Source organism: Dysidea avara, chromosome 8, assembly GCF_963678975.1.
Source record: "Dysidea avara chromosome 8, odDysAvar1.4, whole genome shotgun sequence".
NCBI lineage: Eukaryota > Metazoa > Porifera > Demospongiae > Dictyoceratida > Dysideidae > Dysidea > Dysidea avara.
The window spans coordinates 18,786,746-18,811,090 of record NC_089279.1 but is presented as its reverse complement, the minus strand read 5'-3'; the positions used below and the strand labels follow the sequence as shown (position 1 = coordinate 18,811,090).

Here is a 24,345-nt window from a genome sequence, read left to right as displayed (position 1 = left end):
GTGTACACTTTACTCTTCAGAAGTTGATAGTTGGTTCAGATGCAAAATTAATTTTTATAGGTTTGGTACCATTACTTCTTCAAAATTAATGCAGTTCAAATGCTATTGAGTGACAATGTGATCCTTAGCTTATTGGCATGATCTTTGACCAAATCTCAAGTATTTGTTAACTGCATATTGCACTGAAGCAGTATAACTATACAATTAGAATCGGTGATAAATATAGCTAAATTTCCTTGTATAATTGGAATACCTCAGACCCTTATGGTGGCAGGAAAGAAATGCCCACCCATTTATTAGCACTGTAGTAAGAGTTAATTGGTCCGTCCAGATTAGCTGAAGTGTGGTTAACCAATAAGTATTAAAACGTATGCATGATATATAAAGTAATACACATACCACAAAACAGCTAAAAAGATATTTCTGTGTGCTCACATGTAAGTAATTTTTTGTGTTCAGTTTGTTGGATGTCCTAGAGTTGCAAATTATTAGTAATTTCATGAACACCTTGCATTACATTTTCAAATTGCACTCTGCTTGTCTGAATGTGTGTGATAACTGTGGTAAATGCCTTTACAAAGTAATTACCAAATGCAAACTGAGACTAGTACATTAATCTTTTTATAAACTTTCCCACTACGAGATGCGTGATTTGTTTTTGTTTATTTGGTTGTACAGTGTATATATCTGGCTATGTGCCACCTGGTCCTCATCAATTGATCTGACTGCTCAGTACATAATTAAATCTAAAAATAGTGACAATGTATACATACAGCTACCATTAAAATGTGTATGCATGGTTAATGCTATAAAAATAATCACATACAGGTACATGCAGTTGCACACATATATGCATGTAACAAACAGTATAGCAACACTACAGAATTGTAAGTCAGATTAATATCTTTACATTGTTAAGTTAGTACTACAACATTTCTTTCTACATTTAGTCTAACTGTCACTGTAAAACTTTTCTAATTGCTTCTGCAGTGTTCTGAAGGTTGGCCTAGATGCTGCATCACCCATCCAGCATTTGTTCATGATTCTGTAGAGCTGTTCTGGACAATGGATTGGACATGGGTTACATGGTATGGAATTACCTTTTCGAAATGCTTCTAAAACTTTAGCATTGGGGTAAGGGAAACAACCATAGGTGATCATTTCATAAAGCAGGATACCAAAAAACTTCACATCATATTTATGTGCTTCATGGGTATTGTCATTAACAATTTGAGCTAAGCCAAAATCTGCCACCTTACAGATAAGATTTTCTGACACTAAAATATTACATACAGCAAGAGCTCAATGGATGCAATGCTTACTTACAAGGTAAACCATTCCAGCTGCTACTTGTGCTCCCATATCTATTAGTTGGGGAAGCTTTAAAAATCGACCATCACCTCTGAGGTACTCTAACAAGCTGCCATGTTTCATCAACTCCATCACTATATAGATTAGCTCCCCTTGTATGCACACACCATATAGCTGGATGATGTTTGGATGCTTTAGTTTCCTCATCAAAGCTGCTTCTTCAAGGAACTTGGCGGCACCAACTTTGCCTGGTTTGAGCATCTTCACTGCAACAGGAGTTGTGTTGTTCCACATTCCTTGCCATACTTCACTATAAGAATGTGTTTCCACTAACTTTTTAACAAGATGAATAGAGCTCTTATCAATCTCCCAACCATCATCATTTATAAACTTGTCGGTGATGGCAGACAAGAAACCTTCAAGTCCACACACAAGATCTCAGCTTGCTTACTGTAGAAATCAACTAACTTGGGAATATTCTCAAAAGTCACTTGTGGGGTCACATAGAAGCCTCCATCATCTAGCTTGTGTATTTTGTAGTGTTTGACTGTTTTTGTGTCTCTTATTGCAAGTGTGTAATTTCCTGGTCTGGTGTCACTGTCACGAATGAGAAAGGACCCGTAGGCATTGAATGGCTGCATCAACTGCTTCTCAGCATCTTTCCTTGTAATTGTTCCAAAGTACCAGCTAATTAAAATACCAAACAAATTATAACTGCATGGCTACAAACTATACAGTAAATGTACACGTTGCATTATAGATATTATACCTTCCTTTTGTAGTGCAAAAAAATCATAAGAATTGAAGCTGTAGGAATTTACTAATTAGATTTATATAAATCAGATAAACTTTTATAACTTACACTAAATAATACTCTAAATCAGACAGTATTTTTGGTCGAAACCCCATTTCGAGTTGTTAATTAACAGCCATATCTAAGTACTGTCAACAATTTATAGAAACAACTCTACTATTTCATTTCTGCAGTGGCAGTGGCAGCTGGTATGCAATAATTTTTAATGCCATGAGGTAAGACCAGGTTTAGTTTTCAGTCCTATTCATGAAATAGTTCGACATACTCCAATAGAAGAGTCACTGAATGCTGAATCTACTATACACTGTTTTCGAAATAATATATTGTTATCAGAAGAACAGCAGGTTCAGTCTGATACATACTGGCTCCTTGGTGCATCCTTAAAAATAGTTTTAAGCAACATTTAATTTGTCCAATCCTTAGAAACATTAGCTCCTCAAACTTTCTTTTTGTACTTTTTATGCGAACTGAATGCTACACACAAGTTTAAGTATAAACTGGGGAATATTGGAAACAGTGGAAATTGAAACTGAAATTGGCCAAAACTTCATATAAAATGTCACTAGGACAGGGTGGTGTCTAATCACTGGACTGGAATACTGGAATGGACTACTGGACTGACATTTTTTTGGTTTTACACATTTTTAAGGGTGGGGTTACTGTACATTTGGGTGATTTGTGACAAAATTTCAGCACTGAGTGGTGTGAATATGATACTTTAATCCTAAAAAGTAGCTGTGATAAGCCAAATAGGTCCAATTAAATGTATTCTATTCACTGCCAGTACCATATAGCGTAAATATTTTGAGCAGAAAATTTTTTGAGGTTGAGCAATGTTGCTAAAAATAAAATTTTTGTAGATTTGTTAATACTTCCAAAATGTACTAGAGTTCTAAATATTTCAAGGATAAAATTTTAGCTGGTAACTCCCAAAACCGTGAAATCAGCAAAAAAAATTTCCTTATAAATATGTAGGCTATACTGTACAGCAGATATGCTGATATGTGTGTATTCGCAAAAAAGTTTCTCTCACAGCTAGGCATATGTATCAAGACACACGGTAGTGTGTCGTGCGGCCCAAGAAGCCGGTGCGCCACACCCGTGAGTATATTGACAGGAAGAACGAAAACGTCATTTTCACACCTTTGTATCTTGGTGATCACTTATCTGATTGGAACCAAATTTGCTACACAGTTGCCCGCCAGCCAAGGGAGTCTACATTCCAAATTTGAAGGAAATCGCTCCAGCCATTTCCGAGATACGAGCTGTCAAAGTTTCGTTTTTTTTTTTTTCTTCTTCTTCTTCTTCTTCGTCTTTTCGCACACTTGCAAAAATTGCTATAACAAGCAAACGCGTACTCCGATCGCCTTGAAATTTGGCACACAGAAAGGGAGTCCAACGGCGAATCCTAGCATCAAATTTGGTACAAATCCGATGAATGGTTCAGGAGTTATGATCGATTATTCGCGTAAAACAAGATCGATTTGTTGTCACGCCTACAGGGTAAACCGCTTCATGGAATGAGTTGAAAATTGCTATGTAGATGGAGTAACCATCGTAGGAGTGCCTTTTGGTGGTTTGAAAGGAATCGAGATAAAGACCACGGAGATATGACACAAAACCCAACCTGTGTCACAATTACGCGATCGATTTTTATGAATAAAAAAGTAGGTGGGGACTATTCTACGGAACGGAACGGAACGGAACGGAACGGAATGATGGACTAAACCACGGAACGGAACGCTTTCTCAAACTGAAGCTTGCAACTTACCATTGCTGAAACTTCCCTTATAAGTTAGCAGTGGCATCTCCAGTGGGTGGTTAAACATAAGATAAAAAGAATTAACGGATCGATTGTGGGTTTTTGTTGGTTGTCATTAGTAACGAAGTATTATTGTGGGATGAGCTGTATCAGTGATGTTCATCCATACGGAAGGGAACTTTATGTGAGCTGTTTTTCTTATTTAGACTTTACAAAACAGTCTGGGCCGGTCTTTCAAGTCATAAGTCAGTGTATAAATAAAGCAAGCAGGAAGATACTGGTAACAGGAAAGAGCCAGCTGAATTAAAACTTGAAGAATTTTGTGCAGTGTGTGAGGAGCAAATATTTTGGCAGACTGCAAGGAGGGTATATTCTGCAAACATCAATGATTCAGTGTATGCATGGAGTTATTTATATATTAACAGCTGGTGCAGTGGACTAATGCCGTATTCAATAGTGAGCTGATTTTATCTGTTGCACAATTCAAGGATGTGTCTGACTGCTAGCCTTGAATCAGGCTAAATGTCAAAACTCCAAGATCAGCCAAATCTCTATTATAAGCCGCATGTGAAACCATGCCCGTAGCCACCAGGCAAACGTGATTTGGACCAGGATGTGTGTGTAATTTCAATGTATCTAGTCAGACCTGAAATGGAACACTTACATTAATTACATACCACCTAAGAATCCTAGGATTTCTTAAGTGTAACATTTCACATGCTTCACTTCAAACAAAACAGGTTAAATTTGTTCGTCTATTTTCAAGTGATTCCCAGTCCAGCTGGTCCATGAAATTACAATGGGATCACATGTATTTGTTACAGTGCAGGCTGTCCTGTGTTGGATCTACTCTAGAGTTGAGATTTCAAGGTAGACTCACTGCCAATTTGCTGACACTAGTACTGTTGTAGCATGTTTAAGTGGAGGACAAATGAAATAGTAATGCTAGATTATTTATGTATACAAATTTTTCATAATGAAATTGATATCCCATTTTGATTTGTACTTCCACTTTGCAACATATTCAAGAGCAAGAAGCTACCACACTTAATCTCCAACCACTGTCATTAATTAACCAAGATCTCACTAGTCTGTAATTCACCTTACTGTAGTGATTTTATTGATTCATCTGTATGCTTTCTTCATTTCCTTTGAAGTTGTACCAAGAGTTCATAATAAGGTGGGGAGTGTCTAACTTGAATGCATTCACCAAACACCCTGCTTAAAGTAACACCTCGGCCTTATTTCAGAACAAAGGCTTTACCTTCTTCAGCAACTCTAGTCAACAGTTTTCTATCCCCCAGTAAAGGTGTTGATTTGATGAAAGGTGAACTTTACACAGGGTGTTTGTACAGGCCATACTGAGAGTTAGACACTCTCCCCCATACAAATCAGTATTACGAATTCTTGGTTGTACAGTATAGGTAAACAAAGATAAGTTTCTCTCCCATCTTATTCTAGGATTTCTATTGACAAGGAAAATTCAATTATTTGTATACAGGCTCAAAATTGAGAAAATATAAAGAAAGTGAATTAATATTATACAGTCAGTTCGCTTTTGGATATTTAATGTCTCCAACCACAACAAAAATTCAATGAATCCATGCATCTCATCACTGGTCGTCTGATCATTCTGAAAGTGATACCTCACTCAATCAACCATATATTCTGTTTATTAGACTGAATAAAGTCATGATTACCTAAACAATCACTTAATTAATGTTTTATAATTATCCTATTCCATTTTTCCTGGAGGTTCCACTGATAAAATGCAATTTCAGCAATGATAGCAGTTAGCCAAGCTGCAAGTTGATTCAGAAAGCACTCCATTCTGTAAAATAAACCCATCCAGAATTCAACTCATTACTCAGGCTGAGATATCTGACAATAGTCCACTACTCTGTTAATGAATCATTGATGTTCACACAATATAGCCTCCTTGAGGTATCTGAATGTTTGCTCCTCACACACTGCACAAAATTCCACTTAGACTGAGTTGATTCAGCTTGTCACCATACTTGTTTCCTTTGTAGTGTAGCTATACACATACTGATTTATGCCGATTAGAAAGGCTGGGCCTCAGACTGTACATTCTAAAGTCAAGTAAGGAAAAAGAACTCACATACTAGTAAAAAAAAGTCATGCATTAAGTTCCCTACTTGATATATCCGAAGATGAAATTACTGAGTCAGCTATTCCCACAATTAGTACTTCGTTACTAATGACAACCAACAAGAACCCACAATCGATCCTTAAATTCGTTTTATCTTTCTTGGAGTACGTTTGATTACCTGCTGGAAGTGCCACTGATAACTTGTACAGCAATGGTAAGCTGCAAGCTTCAATCTGAGAAAGCATTCCGTTCCGCAGTTTAGTCCATCATTCCGTTCCGTTCCGTTCCGTTCCGTTCCGTAGAATAGTCCCCACCAAAAAAGTATTAGTTTTCACGCCTACTAGGCAAACCGCTTAGAGCAATGAGCTGAAAATCGGTGCATAGCTGGAATAATCTTCATAGAAAGTCCTTGCAGTAGTACAGAAGAATCGGATTACAAACCACTGAGTTATGATTCGAAAGCCAACTCCGTGTAGCAAATGCGAGATCGAGATACTCTAATAGAACAGTCACCCTAATAGAGCATTCGGCTAATTTATTTACTCCATTAAAGAATTTTATTACATCACAAGTTATTCTGTAGGGAGTTCAGCTGCAAACAGTTAATCTTATAGACAGTTCAGCAAGAAGACAGTCACCATGTGGAGAGTTAAGCAAATATACCACTATAGAGATTCAGAACATTACAAGTCACACTGAAGAAAGTTCAGCTATAAACAAGTCATGCACTGTGTAGAGAATTCAGCTACAATTAAGTCACTCTCTAGAGAATTCAGTTACACAGAATTCTGCTACACACAAGTCACTGTTGAGAGAGTTCAGCTACAAACAAATTACCCTTTAGAGTGATCAGCTACAAATAAAACACTTTGCAGGGTGTTCAACTACAACAAATCAATTACCTTTAGAGCGATCAGCAATGAACAAATCAACACAAATCTACCTGTAGAGAGATCAGCTAGAAACAAACCACACTGAAGAGAGTTCAGCTACAAAAAATCACCCTGTAGAGACATCAGCTAGAAACTAGACACAATGTAAGGAGTTCAGCTACAAGCAATCACCCTGTAGAGAGTTCAGCTAAAACAAATCAACCTGCAGAGAGATCAGCTACAAACAAATCACCTTATAGAGAGTTCAGCTACAAACAAATTACCCTTTAGAGTGATCAGCTACAAACAAATCACTTTGCAGGGTGTTCAGCTGCAACAAATCAACCTTTAGAGCGATCAGCAATGAACAAATCAACACAAATCTACCTGTAGAGAGATAAGCTAGAAACAAATTACCCTGTAGAGAGTTCAGCTACAAAAAATCACCCTGTAGAGACATCAGCTAGAAACTAGACACAATATAAGGAGTTCAGCTACAAGCAAATCACCCTGTAGAGAGTTCAGCTACAAACAAACCAACCTGTAGAGCGATCAGCTAGAAACAAATTACCCTGAAGAGAGGTCAGCTACAAAAAATCACCCTGTAGAGATATCAGCTAGAAACAAATCACCCTGAAGAGAGGTCAGCTACAAAAAATCACCTTGTAGAGAAATCAACTACAAACAAAACACTTTGCAGAGAGTTCAGCTACAAACAAATCAACCTTTAGAGCGATCAGCAACAAACAAATCAACCTGTAGAGAGATAAGCTAGAAACAAATCACCCTGTAGAGAGTTCAGCTAAAACAAATCAATCTGCAGAGAGATCAGCTATGTACAAATCACCTTATAGATAGTTCAGCTACAAACAAATTACCTTGTAGAGAGATCGGCTACAAACAAATCACCCTGCAGAGAGAACAGCTACACACATATCAAGTTGTATAGAGATCAGCTACAAACAAATCACCCTGTAGAGAGATCAGCTACAAACTAGACACAAAGTAAGGAGTTCAGCTACAAACAAATCACCCTGTAGAGAGATCAGCTACAAACTAGACACAAAGTAAGGAGTTCAGCTACAAGCAAATTACACTGTAGAGAGTTCATCTACAAGCAAATCAACTTGCAGAGCAATCAGCTAGAAACAAATCAACCTGAAGAGAGGTCAGCTACAAAAAATCATCCTGTAGAGAGATCAGCTAGAAACAAATCACCCTGAAGAGAGGTCAGCTACAAAAAAATCACCCTGTAGAGAGATCAGCTAGAAACAAATCAACCTGAAGAGAGGTCAGCTACAAACAAAACACTTTGCAGAGAATTCAGCTACAAACAAATCAGCTTGTAGAGAGATCAGTTACACACAAATCAACCTGTAGAGAGATACTGTAAGCTAGAAACAAATCACCCTGTAGAGAGTTCAGCTACAAGCAAAACACCCTGCAGAGAGTTCAGCAACAAAGAAACCACCATGTAGAGAGTTCAGCTGCAAACAAATCACCTTATAGAGAGTTCAGCTACAAACAAATCACCCTGTAGAGAGATCAGCTAGAAACTAGACACTATGTAAGGAGTTTAGCTACAAGCAAATCACTCCTTAGTGAGTTCAGCTACAAACAAATCAACCTGCAGTGAGATCACCTACAAAAAAGCACCTTGTACAGAGTTCAGCTACAAACAAATTACCCTGTAGAGAGATCGGCTACAAACAAATCAACCTGTAGAAAGATCAGCTACACACAAATCAACTTGTAGAGAGATCAGCTACAAACAAATCACCCTGTAGAGAGATCAGCTACAAGCAAAACACCCTGCAGAGAGTTCAGCAACAAAGAAACCACCATGTAGAGAGTTCAGCTGCAAACAAATCACCTTATAGAGAGTTCAGCTACAAACAAATCACCCTGTAGAGAGATCAGCTAGAAACTAGACACAATGTAAGGAGTTCAGCTACAAGCAAATCACTCTTTAGTGAGTTCAGCTACAAACAAATCAACCTACAGTGAGATCACCTACAAAAAAGCACCTTGTACAGAGTTCAGCTACAAACAAATTACCCTGTAGAGAGATCGGCTACAAACAAATCAACCTGTAGAAAGATCAGCTACACACAAATCAACTTGTAGAGAGATCAGCTACAAACAAATCACCCTGTAGAGAGATCAGCTAGAAAATACACACAATGTAAGGAGTTCAGCTACAAGTAAATCACCCTGTAGAGAGTTCAGCTAAAACAAATCAACCTGCAGAGAGATCAGCTACAAATAAATCACTTTATAGACAGTTCAGCTACAAACAAATTACCTTGTAGAGAGATCGGCTGCAAATTAATCAACCTGCAGAGAGATTAGCTACACACAAATCAACTTGTAGAGAGATCAGCTACAAACAAATCACCCTGTAGAGAGATCAGCTAGAAACTACACACAATGTAAGGAGTTCAGCTACAAGTAAATCACCCTGTAGAGAGTTCAGCTAAAACAAATCAACCTGCAGAGAGATCAGCTACAAATAAATCACTTTATAGACAGTTCAGCTACAAACAAATTACCTTGTAGAGAGATCGGCTGCAAATTAATCAACCTGCAGAGAGATCAGCTACACACAAATCAACTTGTAGAGAGATCAGCTACAAACAAATCACCCTGTAGAGAGATCAGCTAGAAATTAGATACAATGCAAGGAGTTCAGCTACAAGCAAAATCACCCTTTAGTGAGTTCAGCTACAAACAAATCAACCTGCAGTGAGATCACCCAATAAAACGCACTTGTACAGAGTTCAGTTACAAACAAATTACCCTGTAGAGAGATCAGGTAGAAGAATTCACCTTGTAGAGAGTTCAGCAACAAAGAAACCACCATGCAGAGAGTTCAGCTGGAAACAAATCACCCAGTAGAAAGATCAGCTAGAAGAAGTTACCTTGTAGAGAGTTCAGTTACAAAGAAACCATCATATAGAGAGTTCAGCTACAAAGAAATTACCCCGTAGAGAGTTCAGCTAGAAGAAGTCACCTTGTAAAGAGTTCAGCTACAAAGAAACCATTATGTACAGAGTTCAGCTACAAAGAAACCACCTGTACAGAATTCAACTACAAACAAATCACCCTGTATAGAGATCAGCTAGAAGAAGTTACCTTGTAGATAGTTCAGCTACAACAATTCACCCTGTAGAAAGATCAGCTAGAAGAAGTCACCTTGTAGAGTGTTCAGTTACAAAGAAACCATCATGTAGAGAGTTCAGCTGCAAACAAATCACTCTGTAGAGAGTTCAGCTACAAAGAAACCGCCATGTAGAGAGTTGAGCCTCATACAAACCACCTTGTAGAGAATTCAACTACAACAAATCACCCTGTAGAGAAGAAGTTACCTTGTAGAGAGTTCAGCTACAAAGAAACTATCATGTAGGGAGTTCAGCTACAAAGAAACCACCATGTAGAGAGTTTAGCTGCAAACAAATCACCTGTGGAGAGTTCAGCTAGAAACAAATCACCCCGTAGAGAGATCAGCTGGACGAAGTCACCTTGTAGAGAGTTCAGCTACAAAGAAACCATCATGTAGACAGTTCAGCTGCAAACAAATCACTCTGCAGAGAGTTCAGCTACAAAAAAATCACCCTGTACAGAGTTCAGCTAGACGAAGTCACCTTATAGAGAGTTCAGCTACAAAGAAACCATCATGTAGACAGTTCAGCTGCAAACAAATCACCCTGCAGAGAGTTCAGCTACAAAAAAATCACCCTGTAGAGAGTTCAGCTAGACGAAGTCACCTTATAGAGAGTTCAGCTACAAAGAAACCATCATGTAGACAGTTCGGCTACAAAGACACCACCATGTAGAGAGTTTAGCTGCAAACAAATCACTCTGCAGAGAGTTCAGCTACAAAAAAATCACCCTGTAGAGAGTTCAGCTAGACGAAGTCACCTTATAGAGAGTTCAGCTACAAAGAAACCATCATGTAGACAGTTCAGCTGCAAACAAATCACCCTGCAGAGAGTTCAGCTACAAAAAAATCACCCTGTAGAGAGTTCAGCTAGACGAAGTCACCTTATAGAGAGTTCAGCTACAAAGAAACCATCATGTAGAGAGTTCGGCTACAAAGACACCACCATGTAGAGAGTTTAGCTGCAAACAAATCACCCTGCAGAGAGTTCAGCTACAAAAAAATCACCCTGTAGAGAGTTCAGCTAGACGAAGTCACCTTATAGAGAGTTCAGCTACAAAGAAACCATCATGTAGAGAGTTCGGCTACAAAGACACCACCATGTAGAGAGTTTAGCTGCAAACAAATCACCTGTAGAGAGTTCAGCTAGAAACAAAATACCCTGTAGAGAGACCTGCTAGAAGAGGTTACCTTGTAGAGAGTTCAGCTACAAAGAAACCATCCTGTATATAGTTCAGCTACATTTCAAGTCACCCAGTAGAGAGATCAGCTGCAAAAAAATATCCTGTGGGGCATAATGGGCATGTAATAAATATATGTATATAATTTGTATAATTACTAATAAAATCAAAAATAATTGAAGCACTAAAATTCTTCTTTAAGTTCTTTTCTTCTTCCTGTAGTGAAGAAAAAAACACATGGGTTAAAAAAGCCCCAAAGCCAGCCATAGGCCGGCTTTGCAGTATACAAATACAAAAAGAAGTGATATCTAATCAAAAACAGCAAAGCTGTAAAAAAAGGTGCAGCCCCCAAAAAGGCCATGGTGAAAAAAGATGTGAAATCCAAGGTGGCGGCCAAGAAATGGCTGTGATGGTAGGTTAATGGTTACATTTTAATAACGACAATTCAGGTGAATTTTGTGCCGCTTGGTCTTGGCACCAAATTCACCTGAATTGTTGTTATTAAAATGTAACCATTAACCTACCATCACAGCCATTTCTTGGCCGCCACCTTGGATTTCACATCTTTTTTCACCATGGCCTTTTTGGGGGCTGCACCTTTTTTTACAGCTTTGCTGTTTTTGATTAGATATGCTTATTCTGATACAACTTTCTATAACATATATGGTGTGTGTGTGAACACACAAACTAGATTCCATCACATAACTGGTTACATTTTATTGCTGTAATGAAATGTCTGCATTCTGTTAATTGTATTACAATGTCATTTAGCTGTTCATAGGAGTTGAAAATTGCATGGTCATAGCACAACGGCATATAGTGCGTACAAATTTTAAAAGTACGTTAATTTAATGTCCCCCAGTACACACTGTTACATATCATATGGACTCCAGTGACTAGTCACCAATTCGTATGTTATAAAAAGTTGTATCACAATAATCATGCGTGTGTAAGAGTGAGAGAAACACTTTTGGGTATACCTACATGTCAGTATCTGCTATACAGTAGAGTAGATACTGTCAAACAGTGAATAGAATACATTTAATTGAATCCATTTGGCTTATCACAGCTACTTTTTAGTATCACATTCACCACTCAGTACTGAAATGTTGTCACAAGTCACCCAAATGTACAGTAACCCCACCATTAAAATGTGTAAAACCAAAAAAATGTCAGCCCAGTAGTCCATTCCAGTATTCCAGTCCAGTAGTCCAGTCCAGTGATTAGACACTACCTTAGGACAGTGCCTGACTCCAGGTGGTATTGTACTAGCATTAGTGTCATATTACATTTGCTTAGATCTTATAGACTCTTTACTTTTGCTTTTCTGTGGGCAAAGATGGGATCGAGCATTGGGTATAGCTATTAAGATTTAGTAAAACAGGTTGTTGTTGCGCTACTTCTAAAAATCAGGCACCGCGCAGCTAGTACTATACGTAGCTGGAACAATCTATTAGGTATCTGTTAGAGGTGTACCGATATACCGATACATATCGTATCGGTACGTGGCTGATATAGAAATTTTGACAATATCAGTGGGAGTAGATATTGCTGCTAAAAACTGATACGATACACCGATATACAACTGAACTATCTTGAGGACACTTTCCAATGATCAGGCCACATTATAAACCCTATTATTTAGCTAACAAGAGTGGGAAACAGACTCAAACAGTAATTATTTTCCTCATCTAAAAGCGGTACGCTACATGTATATAACTACTGTTTTGTTGTCACAATACTTACCAATCATACAACAAATACTCATAGTGATGAGCCTGGGGAAACAGCAATAAAATGAACCAAGAGCACAGCATAAAACAACCAGCCATCTCTATAAGCCATTAAAATGCAGAGTAATCTGGACTAATCTTGGTAGGGCATGTATTAAAATATTTGTGGTGCATTATAGTCTGAGCTGTCAATAGAGGCCACACCACCATGGGTAACCAAGCATAGCCAATGATCTCAAGACTGTCGTCAGTAGTTAGAATGAAGTTGAACATGGCATATGTGGTTCCTCAAATATAAATAGCTATACACTTAGTTATATCAGTATATTGGATTGGTATTGTATCGGTTTCAAATTGATTTAACAGATCAGTATCAGATTGGTTTAGTTTTCTTATATTGGTACACCTCTAGTATCTGTTTTGCAATAATTATGCATACAGAATAATAAAGAAATTGTAATTTCGTAATTAGTAAATTATTTCTAATCACATTGTTATGCATTGCTAAGGATGCATCTTTCAAACACACCATTTTAAACAACATACACAGGAAAAAAAGTGGCATTTCCTGTAGCAGGATATGTGCAGGAAATTTACAGGACAGGTGACATTTCCAGCACATATCCAGGAGATGGAAATGTACAGGAAATTTGCAAATTTCCTGTACATTTCCTACTACATGATAGGGCACAATTTCCTGCAGATTTCCTGCACTGGACATATGAAATTTCCTACAGATTTCTTCTATAAGGTATTTATGAAATTTCCAATACATTTCCCCTATACAGTATCTATGGAATTTCCTATAGATTTCCCCTATACAATATCTATGAAATTTCCTATAGATTTCCCTTATACAATATCTATGACATTTCCAACAGATTTCTCATATACAGTATTAATGAAATTTCAAATACATTTCTTGTATAGTATCAAAAAAACTTCTACATGTGATAAAAACTGTAAACAATAATATCTACATGGTACTACATTATATACAAGTACACATGCAGTTACAAGGGTATAGTATAGCTACAAGTTAGTCACATAATACAGTACCATATATCAGATTTGGTGACCCATCACGAAAACTTCTTTTGCTTGGGACAAAGTGTGATCACCTGGGCTGAACCTGTTTAATTGACTACCATCTTTATCATCATATCAGCATGTTTGCTCCTTAAGCTTGAGTTTTAACTTTCATTAGCCCATCGTGTCACTCCTTGCTAGATGTCTCTCTGCTCTCTTGGTGTGTCGATGTCACTTAATATCTTCTTGATTGATAGCTATTTCCACCTTGCCCTTAAGTTCGGCATATTACAGCTGCTCCACTTTATTGAAGATTCTGCAAATTGTATAATGTAACTGAATGCACGGTATAATGCACATTAACAAAAAAATGCAACCTACACTACAATATAACTATTTTGTTTTGTTTTTCTTGGACATTTAAGAAAGTTAAACGATGCAAAATTACTGAAAACAGATCCAGTGTAGCCATATGAAAAATGTTTGTGGTCAGGGCCAACAAATATGAAAAACTGAATACATTAATACTATGCATAGAAAACACATTAATAGTAGGATCTACTGTATTTCGCAGATTGGACTCGCAGACTGGACTCACAGACTGGACTCGCAGACTGGACTCATGCACTAAGCTAAACAGCTTCTTAACAGTTATCCAGGCATTATCTAGCTCTTGTACCACTGGAAACACCATTATCAAGCTAAAACTGCTGAAGCTGCTCTTCCTACAAAGTCACAGAGTTCGCGAATGTACTAATTTAATAGAATGTTTACAAAACATGTGAACTTGTGCATACTAGCAGTGGTGGAGGCTATTGTAGTTGCGTAGGATTAATTCCTTTGCTGCTTTACTGCTTAGTACTAGCAGATAGGCTACTGTGAATGGCCAGAAGTAAATACTTAGCGATGTAGTTAGTATTGCGCTATCCGCTTAATGCTGCCCGCTAAGCTAGTTTACACCGATCTACAAATATGTTGTCACTATATAGACTGTGTAGAAAAGGCTATGTGTAGCCTATATCTAAACTATTTATGCACTATTATAACGTCTTGTAAATATTCTAATAAATTAGTGCACATGCGATATTTGTGACTTTGTAGGAAGAGCAGCTTCAGTAGTTTTAGCTTGACATTAGTGTCTACAGTGGTACAAGAACTAGAAAACGCCTGCATAATTGTTAAGAAGCTGTTTCTAGCTTAGCGTGAGTCCACTCCACAAAATACATTAGGCCTATTTGTAGCAGGTTGGCAGCTATTCTTGAAAACTAGCTCCTTAAGTGGCTGAAATACAGCAGAATCAATACCAAAATCTTTGGCTGACTGTTGAAGGCCATCTACCACTGATTCTCATGAAGCGAGGTCCTCGTGTCAAAGCCAGAAAAGGTGACTAGAGCCTGACAGGACACCCAGAAAACATAACCTCAAGAAACCAGTTTTGAGCATCAAAATTGCCAGATAGTTTGATAGTGTAGCTACCGACTAGAGGTGGTTGTTCAATTTCCCCTGGTGTATAATCTGGATCACTTTCTAAAATCAAGTTACAAATAATGGTAAAGTACTGTGTGGTATTATGTTCAATCCAAATGCACCTGGGAATGCATACATACTACTCAAGGTACTACTTAGCACAATTACTGTAGGCAAGATATGAGCAATGGATATAAGGTTACACATATTTTGAACAGGATGTCTGTTTGTGGCCTTGTTTAATGATACACCACAGAATAAACACATACTACAAACAAATAAACACATAATTACAAACAAGACTTGTAATCACAAAAGAGAACCTCACCTACAGACCAGGTGACACATCAACGACATATTCAGTAACAGCTCAAACTCAATTGTAGGTTGGCATCCTGAGGTCCGAGTGACTTTTTCAACAGGTGCTATAGTCTTAATGATGTTCACCATCTTGGCAAGGCTTAATACATCTGGTGATACATTCTGCTGACGAGTAACACTATATTTATCTCCAGACATACTATATACTCTATTGATGAGTGCGATTTTGATAACCTGGATATAACAAATATTTGTGTAATGGACTAGGCGACTCTAAATGATGCCTACCTTGTTTTCCTGCACCGAGTTGTAGTATGAAGAGCCTGTTTGTTTCCTCACATTAGAAGCAGTGGCAATAATACCATTCCTTTTCACATACGCATATGGAATTATAGCTGCTAAGGTAGGCGGGTGATGTGCGAGTAGTGACTTGAGTCCAGAACCCCTCGAGTTGAGACGGCCGCTTCACTGGCATTTTTTAATTTCACTACTTGCTTGCGGAGTCTTCTCTTTCTCTATGTCACAGAAGAACGCTTCGATTCTCTCCAACTTTCTGCCAGCACCTGCCAACGTCGCCATTTTTAATGTTCCCGCGCAGCATAACAAACGCCTCAACTTTTGTCAGAAAAAATATTAAGTTGTGCGCTTAGTAAAATCGAGGTTAAAATCAATCGGTTAAAATTCTTGCTCTTTGCGAACCACCCAACCTTTTACTCTAGAAGAGAAAGAGAGTATCTTCCCTCATGTACAGCTAGCTAAGCTTTATACGTAGCTATACTACTATAGATTATATAGAGGGCTAGCTATAAGGCCAACATAATAAGATTCCTTGTTTCCCGTCACCTTGAAACCAATCAACTAGTGAGGGCGGGCGGTTATTCTTATTAATAACTTAAATTTTATTATTTTGTACTTTTAATTAACAACTACTGTCAAACCTTAGGAAAATGATGCTTACAAAAAAACTGCGGTAAAACAAAAGTTAGTGTATCTACAATACAATACAATACACTGAAAAGTAATAATTTACAGCCAGTTTCAAATACACCTTACATCTCCAGAGCGTCTATCTTGTTCCCTACAAACGTTTTTAGTAACCTCGCTCTCTTTAATTCCTCTGTTACTTCAATATGGTATTGTCCAGCCTTTATACAAGAAAAGAACTCACTGAATGTCACGTTTTCTTCGTGGAAATCCACAATAGTCCACGGAACTATCACCATTCCTAATACAATTGTAACTTGCACGCTTATGTAAATTTGTACAGTTTCTTGTGTAAACAATAATAGTCTTACTAAACAACATAGCCACGTGGCAAAGAATATTCTCGAACACATAGCAGAAATCACCGTAAGAACACGGAAATATTTCGTATTTCTAAATACTAATTACAATAATAATTACCAATGCGGAAAGTAAAGTGGTATGCGGGCGGGTGACGGGAAACAAGGAATTAATAAATGCTGGCCTAATCTATGGTTATTAGTACAATTTAAATTCTAGTGCACAGACTAACGTACGAGAAGCCATACAATTGCACGTAAGAGTTTGCTACTTAATATCATTTCAGCCCTTCAGTACACTCAGACTTACTTCAAAGATTCTGTTGAGCAGCCTGCAACTGTCAGCACCCAACTAAATTACGTTTCAGATTGCCACATCTCTTGAGTGATGATTTTAAAAATTTTCCTGGTGGAGGGGGGCCTGCCCCCAGACCCCCTTGAAAATACGCTACAATTGCTATACCCTCAACTGTGGTGGCCCACCCGACTCTATTTTGCCAGAGCCGGCCCTGCTTGGTAGTCTTGTTCGGTTACACTTTGGTTCACACTTATCAGATTTGATCAATTTAATTGTTCAGGACAAGTAGTGCAATCTGGATCCAGAGGCAGAGATGGTTTCAGTGCCCACGGGTGATTAGTGCTGTGGCAATCTGGCTCAGTGCCCGAGACATGCTGAAACACGTAGTAGCTGCTGTAATAAATGAAGGAGTTGATTATATAATTATAGATACAGAATTTTGCATGTATGATCGGCTTTGGCTACACATCATGTGCAATTCCCACTGAGCCAAACTGGAAACTGACAAATCGCTACACCAAAATCTTTTAAGTGCATTCTATGTAAGTAACTATGCATCAGATGTAAAGCAAAGCACACATCACAATGTCGACCCCATTTGATGTAGTGTCATACTCATACATTATGTAGAGTCGTTTTTCTATGATAAATTGTGTGGGAATACTACCTTAAATAGACATGTACTTCTTGTAGCCAATATAGCTCCTAATGGCATTCAGTCCCCTTCATTGACTCATTGTCAATAATCTCTCAACGGACCACCCTATAGTTTGTGGCTGCTGATAGTAAAATATCTGAGTTGAGTTAGCTACATATACGTATGCTGGTGAGAATTTTATACATTTATCCCAGAAATTTTATTGCTGTTGTAGTGGCACAATGGATCCTAGCCACTACTGCTATGATCCAGTAGCAGTAGTAGTGGCTATACTGGATGGTAGCTTCATTGGTTTTGTATACATAATTATGTGTTGACCTGGTTATAGTGGTACTCCTCTGGTAAGAGTAGAAATGTGTGTGCTGAAGCTCCAACAGATACTGTAGAAAATGTATGGGAGATGAGTTTCCCAGTTCGCTGTGTATAGAAAATTGTTCCAGCTCATCGATAGAATGATTTTTTGCTTATTGTGAGATGACACATAACAGCCTATAATATTTAGTTTTATGGTGATTCTGTGTAATTCATAATACAAAGTAACGTAATTATGCATAGGTTGCTTGTTTTTGTTCTGTGCCATGGTTACCAATGGGGCTCAATAGAGAGTGTCTGGAAAGCCACCCATTTGTTTGTTTAACTATTACTAGCAATTACAAATTGTGGTAAACCTATTATATCAAACAGCATGTAGCATTTTTCAAGCTGTAATAATTTGTTATTACACATTATAGGTATATTGATCATGGGATTAAAGTTTGGTACATGGGTTAATTTCTATATTCTGCAAGACAACAAAAACTGTGAAGTGTGTGATAGAATTTTCAGTGGATGCAGATATATTCATGTAATAATTCTACCTTTAGCTATACCAGTTAAACTGCATAGTACAAACTGAAAATAAAATTATTGCAAAATTTTACAGTAATTTGAGCTGAAGTGTAACCATATCAATTTAAAATTCCATAGTAACTTCAAATCAATGACAGTAAAAGTGGCATGTGTCAAACTTATATTACATGCCTAACTGCAAACTACCAGAACAGGTGATATGTACTAATACAGAAAATGCACCAGAAATGTAAACAAATTACCTTGAAATTTCCGCATAACTGGAAATCACCTGGACAAGTGGTATGTACTAGTACAGGAAATGTTCCAGAAATGTGAACAAAGGACTCCTTGACAAAATTTGGTTGTGGAATTTCCTGCACAACTGGAAATTAGATGGAAGAGTGATATGTACAAGTACAGGAAATGTGTCAGAAATGTAAACCAAAAAATTTCCTTGACATTTCCAGTTCCAGGAAATGTGACATTTCCTGCATGAGTGGAAATTGCCTGGAAAGGTGGCATGTATTAGTGCAGGAAATGTGCCAGAAATATGAACAAAATATTCCTTGACATTTTTGTTAGTGGCATTTCCTGCAAAACTGGAAATCACTTGGAAAGGTGATATGTACAAGTACAAGAAATGTGTCAGAAATTCAAACAGAAAATTTCCTTGACATTTCCTGTACCGATATAACCGCCGGAAATGTGGTATTTTTTGCTGTGATAATATGCACAGAAGTATCTTCTCGACTATGTTTAATAGTTCATCTATCATACTGTTTGTCAAATTCTCTGTACAAACCTCAAGCTGCCCTTCACTTTTGTTCGCGTATGTAGGGGACATGACCCCTTCAAGTTGAAGAGATACTCTTTTCCTAGTAGTCTATTAGTAAGAAACCTGCTATGGTTTTTCAGTAGTTAAGTACCTGAAGAGCTTGATGGGAAAGCAGTTCATGAAGTTGGTAGAGAGTCGCTACACCCGTATTTCAAACCGGCGAAAAGAAATTAAACCGTGATGACTTACCTATGCCGATGTTTAATACAGGTTTCATTTGGTGTTTAATTATCATAAGCTGACTGCTTTCCACTGAAAGAATTTGCTAGGCGTATGCCCACAGTTGGCTATGGATGCATGCCTGGTAAGAATAGACTGGAGATTTAATTTAGAAACTATCAGTTGATGTTGCAGATAAAGCCCAGAGATTTAGGGGGGAAATTTTAAGCATATATAAGTGACCATAATATTGAATGGTACCTATTATCAAACAGTAAAAGATCTCATAAGGTGTTTGTAAGGTGTTTATGTGAAGAAACTCCTAGTGTGTAACCTACTCTAACTAAACTTGCCAGCCTTTAGACTATACACATGTGTGGACATTACGATCATCATTGTTAATGTCTATGGATGTGAAATAATTCATGAGATGGAGCAAAACCAAACCAATTACTTCAAATAAGTATCTTACCTTGAGCTGCACTGTATGGATGATATCTGCAATGGTAAAAATCATCGTAACGTGATATCATTATAGGAAAAGTGGGCATCTTAGTGAGGGGACTTTAGAGACTTTGTTGCATAGAAATCAAAATGAACATTGTTCATAGTTTTTACAGCTGGAACCAAGACATAATAAAGGTAAGATGTAGTAAATGCATGAAAGCAGACAAATTTCTTCAATGCATATTAGAGCTGGGCAATATACCAGTATAAAATTGATATGAAGATATTTATTCATACTGGTATCGATATTAAACAAATAATTTTATACCAGCAAACCGGTATACCGTAAAATACCAATATACGTATCGACACATGTACACTATAAGTCACCATTCTGCTTTCACAATGTGTAGAGCAATTGTGCAGAGCGTTTATATAGGGTATTGTGAGAGTGAAACACTCCCTCTCTTTTCATATATTATGAATTTATATCTGATTCTTGGTACTGTTTGTATACACTTGTCACTTGGGACAAATTACTACTATACTTAACTGGATGTGTGAAGGTGTTCATTTGTGTTAACCAAATACTGTCACACCTTATAAAATACCGTACCGTCTTTAAAATTTGTGTACTGCCCAGCTCTAGTGCATATGCACATTTATATTGTAATATAGTATATGCCTCACTTTCGCCCTTGTTTGATTCTTTAAACATTAATTGTCATAACAAAACACTATATACCTCGCCCAATACCTCCCTATTCAAAGTCCCCCACTACAGTGGCCATTTTGTTTTGTGACATCAAGAAACATATTTGCAATGTCACAAAACGTCATTGCGGATTGACCAATTTTTCTAGCAGTATTTACAGAGTAAGTATATGAATCCTGTTTGATTATTGGTAATGCACTTCTACTACAACTACACAGTATTTTACCGGACATCCATTACAAGCCACTTACTTTTTATCAATTGGGGCATCGCATTCTACAACATAATTGCTGGGGATGTATCCTTCCTGACCAGAATGCTTAGCTCTAACATACCACCAGCCTCCTCCCTTATCAGTATTCAAGATATAGATTAAGTCTCCTTTGTTGACACAAAGGTCAGGTTCTGCATGAGAAACAGATTCATAGTCGTATTTCATAACATAACATAGAGTGGATATCTTGGTTGTTTCGGAGGCAACTTAGCAGCAGTAGTACTTGTGACTTCAGTACTGCTTGATGCTGCTCCTGCTGGAATAAGTAAATGATCATGTTTTGAAATCTTTTCTACATTTTTGGTAATGACTGTTTTGCTCATGTGTTTTGCTGCAGCTCTGTCGGCAGCCACAAACTTATGATGACGATGATCCTTCAATGTGCAGTCCTGACATATTAAACTACTACAAGTCTTACAGTACAGGTCTAGTGTTTGTTTGGCATGGATTTTGCAAAATTCTGGTTGTTTTGCAACAGCTTGTTTTGGTCATCGCCTTTTCTGAAACTCATCAATTGGTATTGTTTTGTGGGCCTTGAATTCCCTCCATTTCCCATGCACCTGATCACACTGCCAACACAATGTGCTCATGCATGCTGAACACCACGCGATGGCTGGACTATTCTCATCGCATTTACCACATCCGATCATCGCCATCCCAAACTCATCATCATTAGCGTAGAAAACTTGGTCAGCTACTTCCTCGTTTTGTTTACTAAGAATTTTAATCACTTGCATCACTCTTTCTTTACAGTTAGAAATAATGTCATCCAAACTGGGTCCTGAGATCAATGCACGGCAAAAAGGACAGCTCACTGCATCTAGCTGCTCATTGTAGTCCGCCTCCAGAGAGGTTTCAATGCTTTCCCGTATACAATGCTTACAAAAAACTATTCTTCGTTCAGCGAAGACATCGTCACAAGATGAACATTTCACTGGTTTCCGCCATTTCCTCTCTGAAGCCATTTGCAAAGGGCAAGTGGTCCGATACGGCTGAAGTATCAAACACTTTCGGAAAGAAAACTTGGCGAAAGACTCGGAAAGCAGTAGGGAGGAGACTGACTGACGAACAGGGGCGGATCTAGGAGCTGGCAAGGGGAGGGGCACAAACATAGTCTCATGTGACCAGACCGCTTTTTCTCGGCACGGCGCTTATCGATTGCATTATAAGCGCCTGCTCGAAAAAGCGGTCTGGCCACGTGAGACTAGCACAAACAGGTTAATAAGTTGTAGCTAGGTGGTTGGGGAGAGCCAGATTCTCTAGTTCAGTACTGCATTTTTGAAGCAGTAAATAATCACCTCTTAGTAGTGTCTCACTATTGATTTTTGCCATTTTGGCCTTTTAAGATGCTTGTGAAGTCTTAAAAGCTGTTTAAAAAGCTCTGAATGCCTAAGCAACAGCAACACGGTAATTATTTTAGAGGCGCTTAGTACGGACGAATGTGCTGGGTAACAATTTTACAGTTAGTTCGCTTTGGTTTCAGGTGAATTTGTAGTAAAATGTGCATAATACTATTTTCATGACTTGATAAACTGATCTTGGCCTAACACAACGTTTAGTAGCTATTTTAATCAGAAGCATGGCTGGCTCCTCCACAAGTATAGGGGGAACATTTGCCCCAAATTCCCCATCCTAATGGAGTGGGCATCAATTAGACGTTGCTCAAAATCAAGCTCTTCGTTTTATCGTCCAAAGTGACTACAGGGTTCTGCACACTTTGGCGTATTATGGGGGTAACTTGCCTTTGTTAATAAAGGGAAGATTTTACGTGAATGTTTTCTTTGTTTATAAAGGGAAGATTTTATGCCAATGTCTCCTTTGTGTACTTAATGTAAAGATTTTACGCAGAGTAAGTGACGTAAAACCCAATGCATGCAATTGCATAGTATGTGCTTACTAAAGGGAAAATTTTATGCAAATTGTTATTTAGCATATAATTGACTTGAATAGTGAAATTCTACTTGAGTACTCACTGAGATCACATGACCCAGCTGAAAACCTCACAGTAATTTATTTTTAAATGAAATGATGTCATAAAGGCTGTAGTAGTGCATTGGCATTGCAATTTGATACGGGCCACTTGTCAGGAACACTAAAATCAGCACTTTGTATACCAATGCTGTTACTTTAAAACATTGATATTAAACATATCATGATCACAATAATTTAGTACGTAGGGTGATACTTTATCACCTTTGTTATTCAACTTAGCCATTAATCCGTTATTAGCTTATCTCTCAACATCAGAGTATTGTGGCTACTCTGCTCAACTACAGGCTGCCAACTCTGTTAGGCTGCCTCCTGTTGAGACTGCAATCTATGTGTTATGGTCTGATTCCTCGGATGATTCACCATCTGGTTGGTACAGAGCAATCGTGACCTCTTATCATTGTGATGGCTCCTGTGATCTAGTTTATGATAATGGTGATAGTGAGCAGTCTGTGGATCTTCACACTGTGGAATGGTACTATGCAGGCGGATATCGCAAAGTATATCGCTCTGATAAACCTAATACCCAACCATCAACCTCTACTAGCGCAGCTGCTGCTCTACCTAAGATTTGTTATTCATCAATGCATAGAGCAAAGGGTTTGCTGATGACTTGACTGTCATCTCCAAAGATGTCAAGTCTCATCAGCAGGCTTTATCATCACTTGTCCTAAAGGCAATAGACATATGTTTTGAACTTCAATCTCCAAAGTGTATTTCCCTTTACTTTAATGGTCATCGTATGCTTTCCTCTACTGTATTTTCAATGGTGGCTGGGAATACCATTAATATCTGTAATGTGGATTGTACTAAGTTTCTGGGTTGCACTATTGGTGTTTCTCCAACTATTGCTCGATCGGTAGCTTCTGCTAACAAATTTTACAATTTTTACAATCCATCGATAAGTGTTCTGTTCGGGGAGAATATAAGATATGGATCTTAAAAAACTTTGTGTCTTCTATTCTACATTTTCATTTAGCTGTTGAGAGGCTTACCGCGTCTTCTATTATTTCAGCACGGTCATCAGTATTGAAATTTGTGAAAAATTGGTTGAACCTACCCAGAAATTGTACTCCTGGAACTGTTTTCCACC

The 24,345-nt window shown here is 37.9% G+C and overlaps 1 protein-coding gene, 1 long non-coding RNA gene and 1 pseudogene across 2 annotated transcripts; all 3 read right to left on the bottom strand.

Moving 5' to 3' along the window:
• Window positions 1-716: 716 nt before the first annotated feature.
• On the bottom strand, window positions 717-22,357 carry LOC136264189 (tyrosine-protein kinase-like; annotated as a pseudogene).
• On the bottom strand, window positions 13,831-16,516 carry LOC136264193 (uncharacterized). Its single transcript, XR_010704996.1, has 3 exons — window positions 16,052-16,516; window positions 15,771-15,997; window positions 13,831-14,291 (listed from the first exon to the last, which is right to left on the bottom strand). It is a non-coding gene; the product is annotated as an uncharacterized lncRNA (long non-coding RNA).
• On the bottom strand, window positions 21,752-22,228 carry LOC136264836 (E3 ubiquitin-protein ligase TRIM23-like). Its single transcript, XM_066059597.1, has one exon. The coding sequence runs from the start codon at window positions 22,226-22,228 to the stop codon at window positions 21,752-21,754; it is 477 nt and encodes a 158-aa protein (XP_065915669.1).
• Window positions 22,358-24,345: the final 1,988 nt, after the last annotated feature.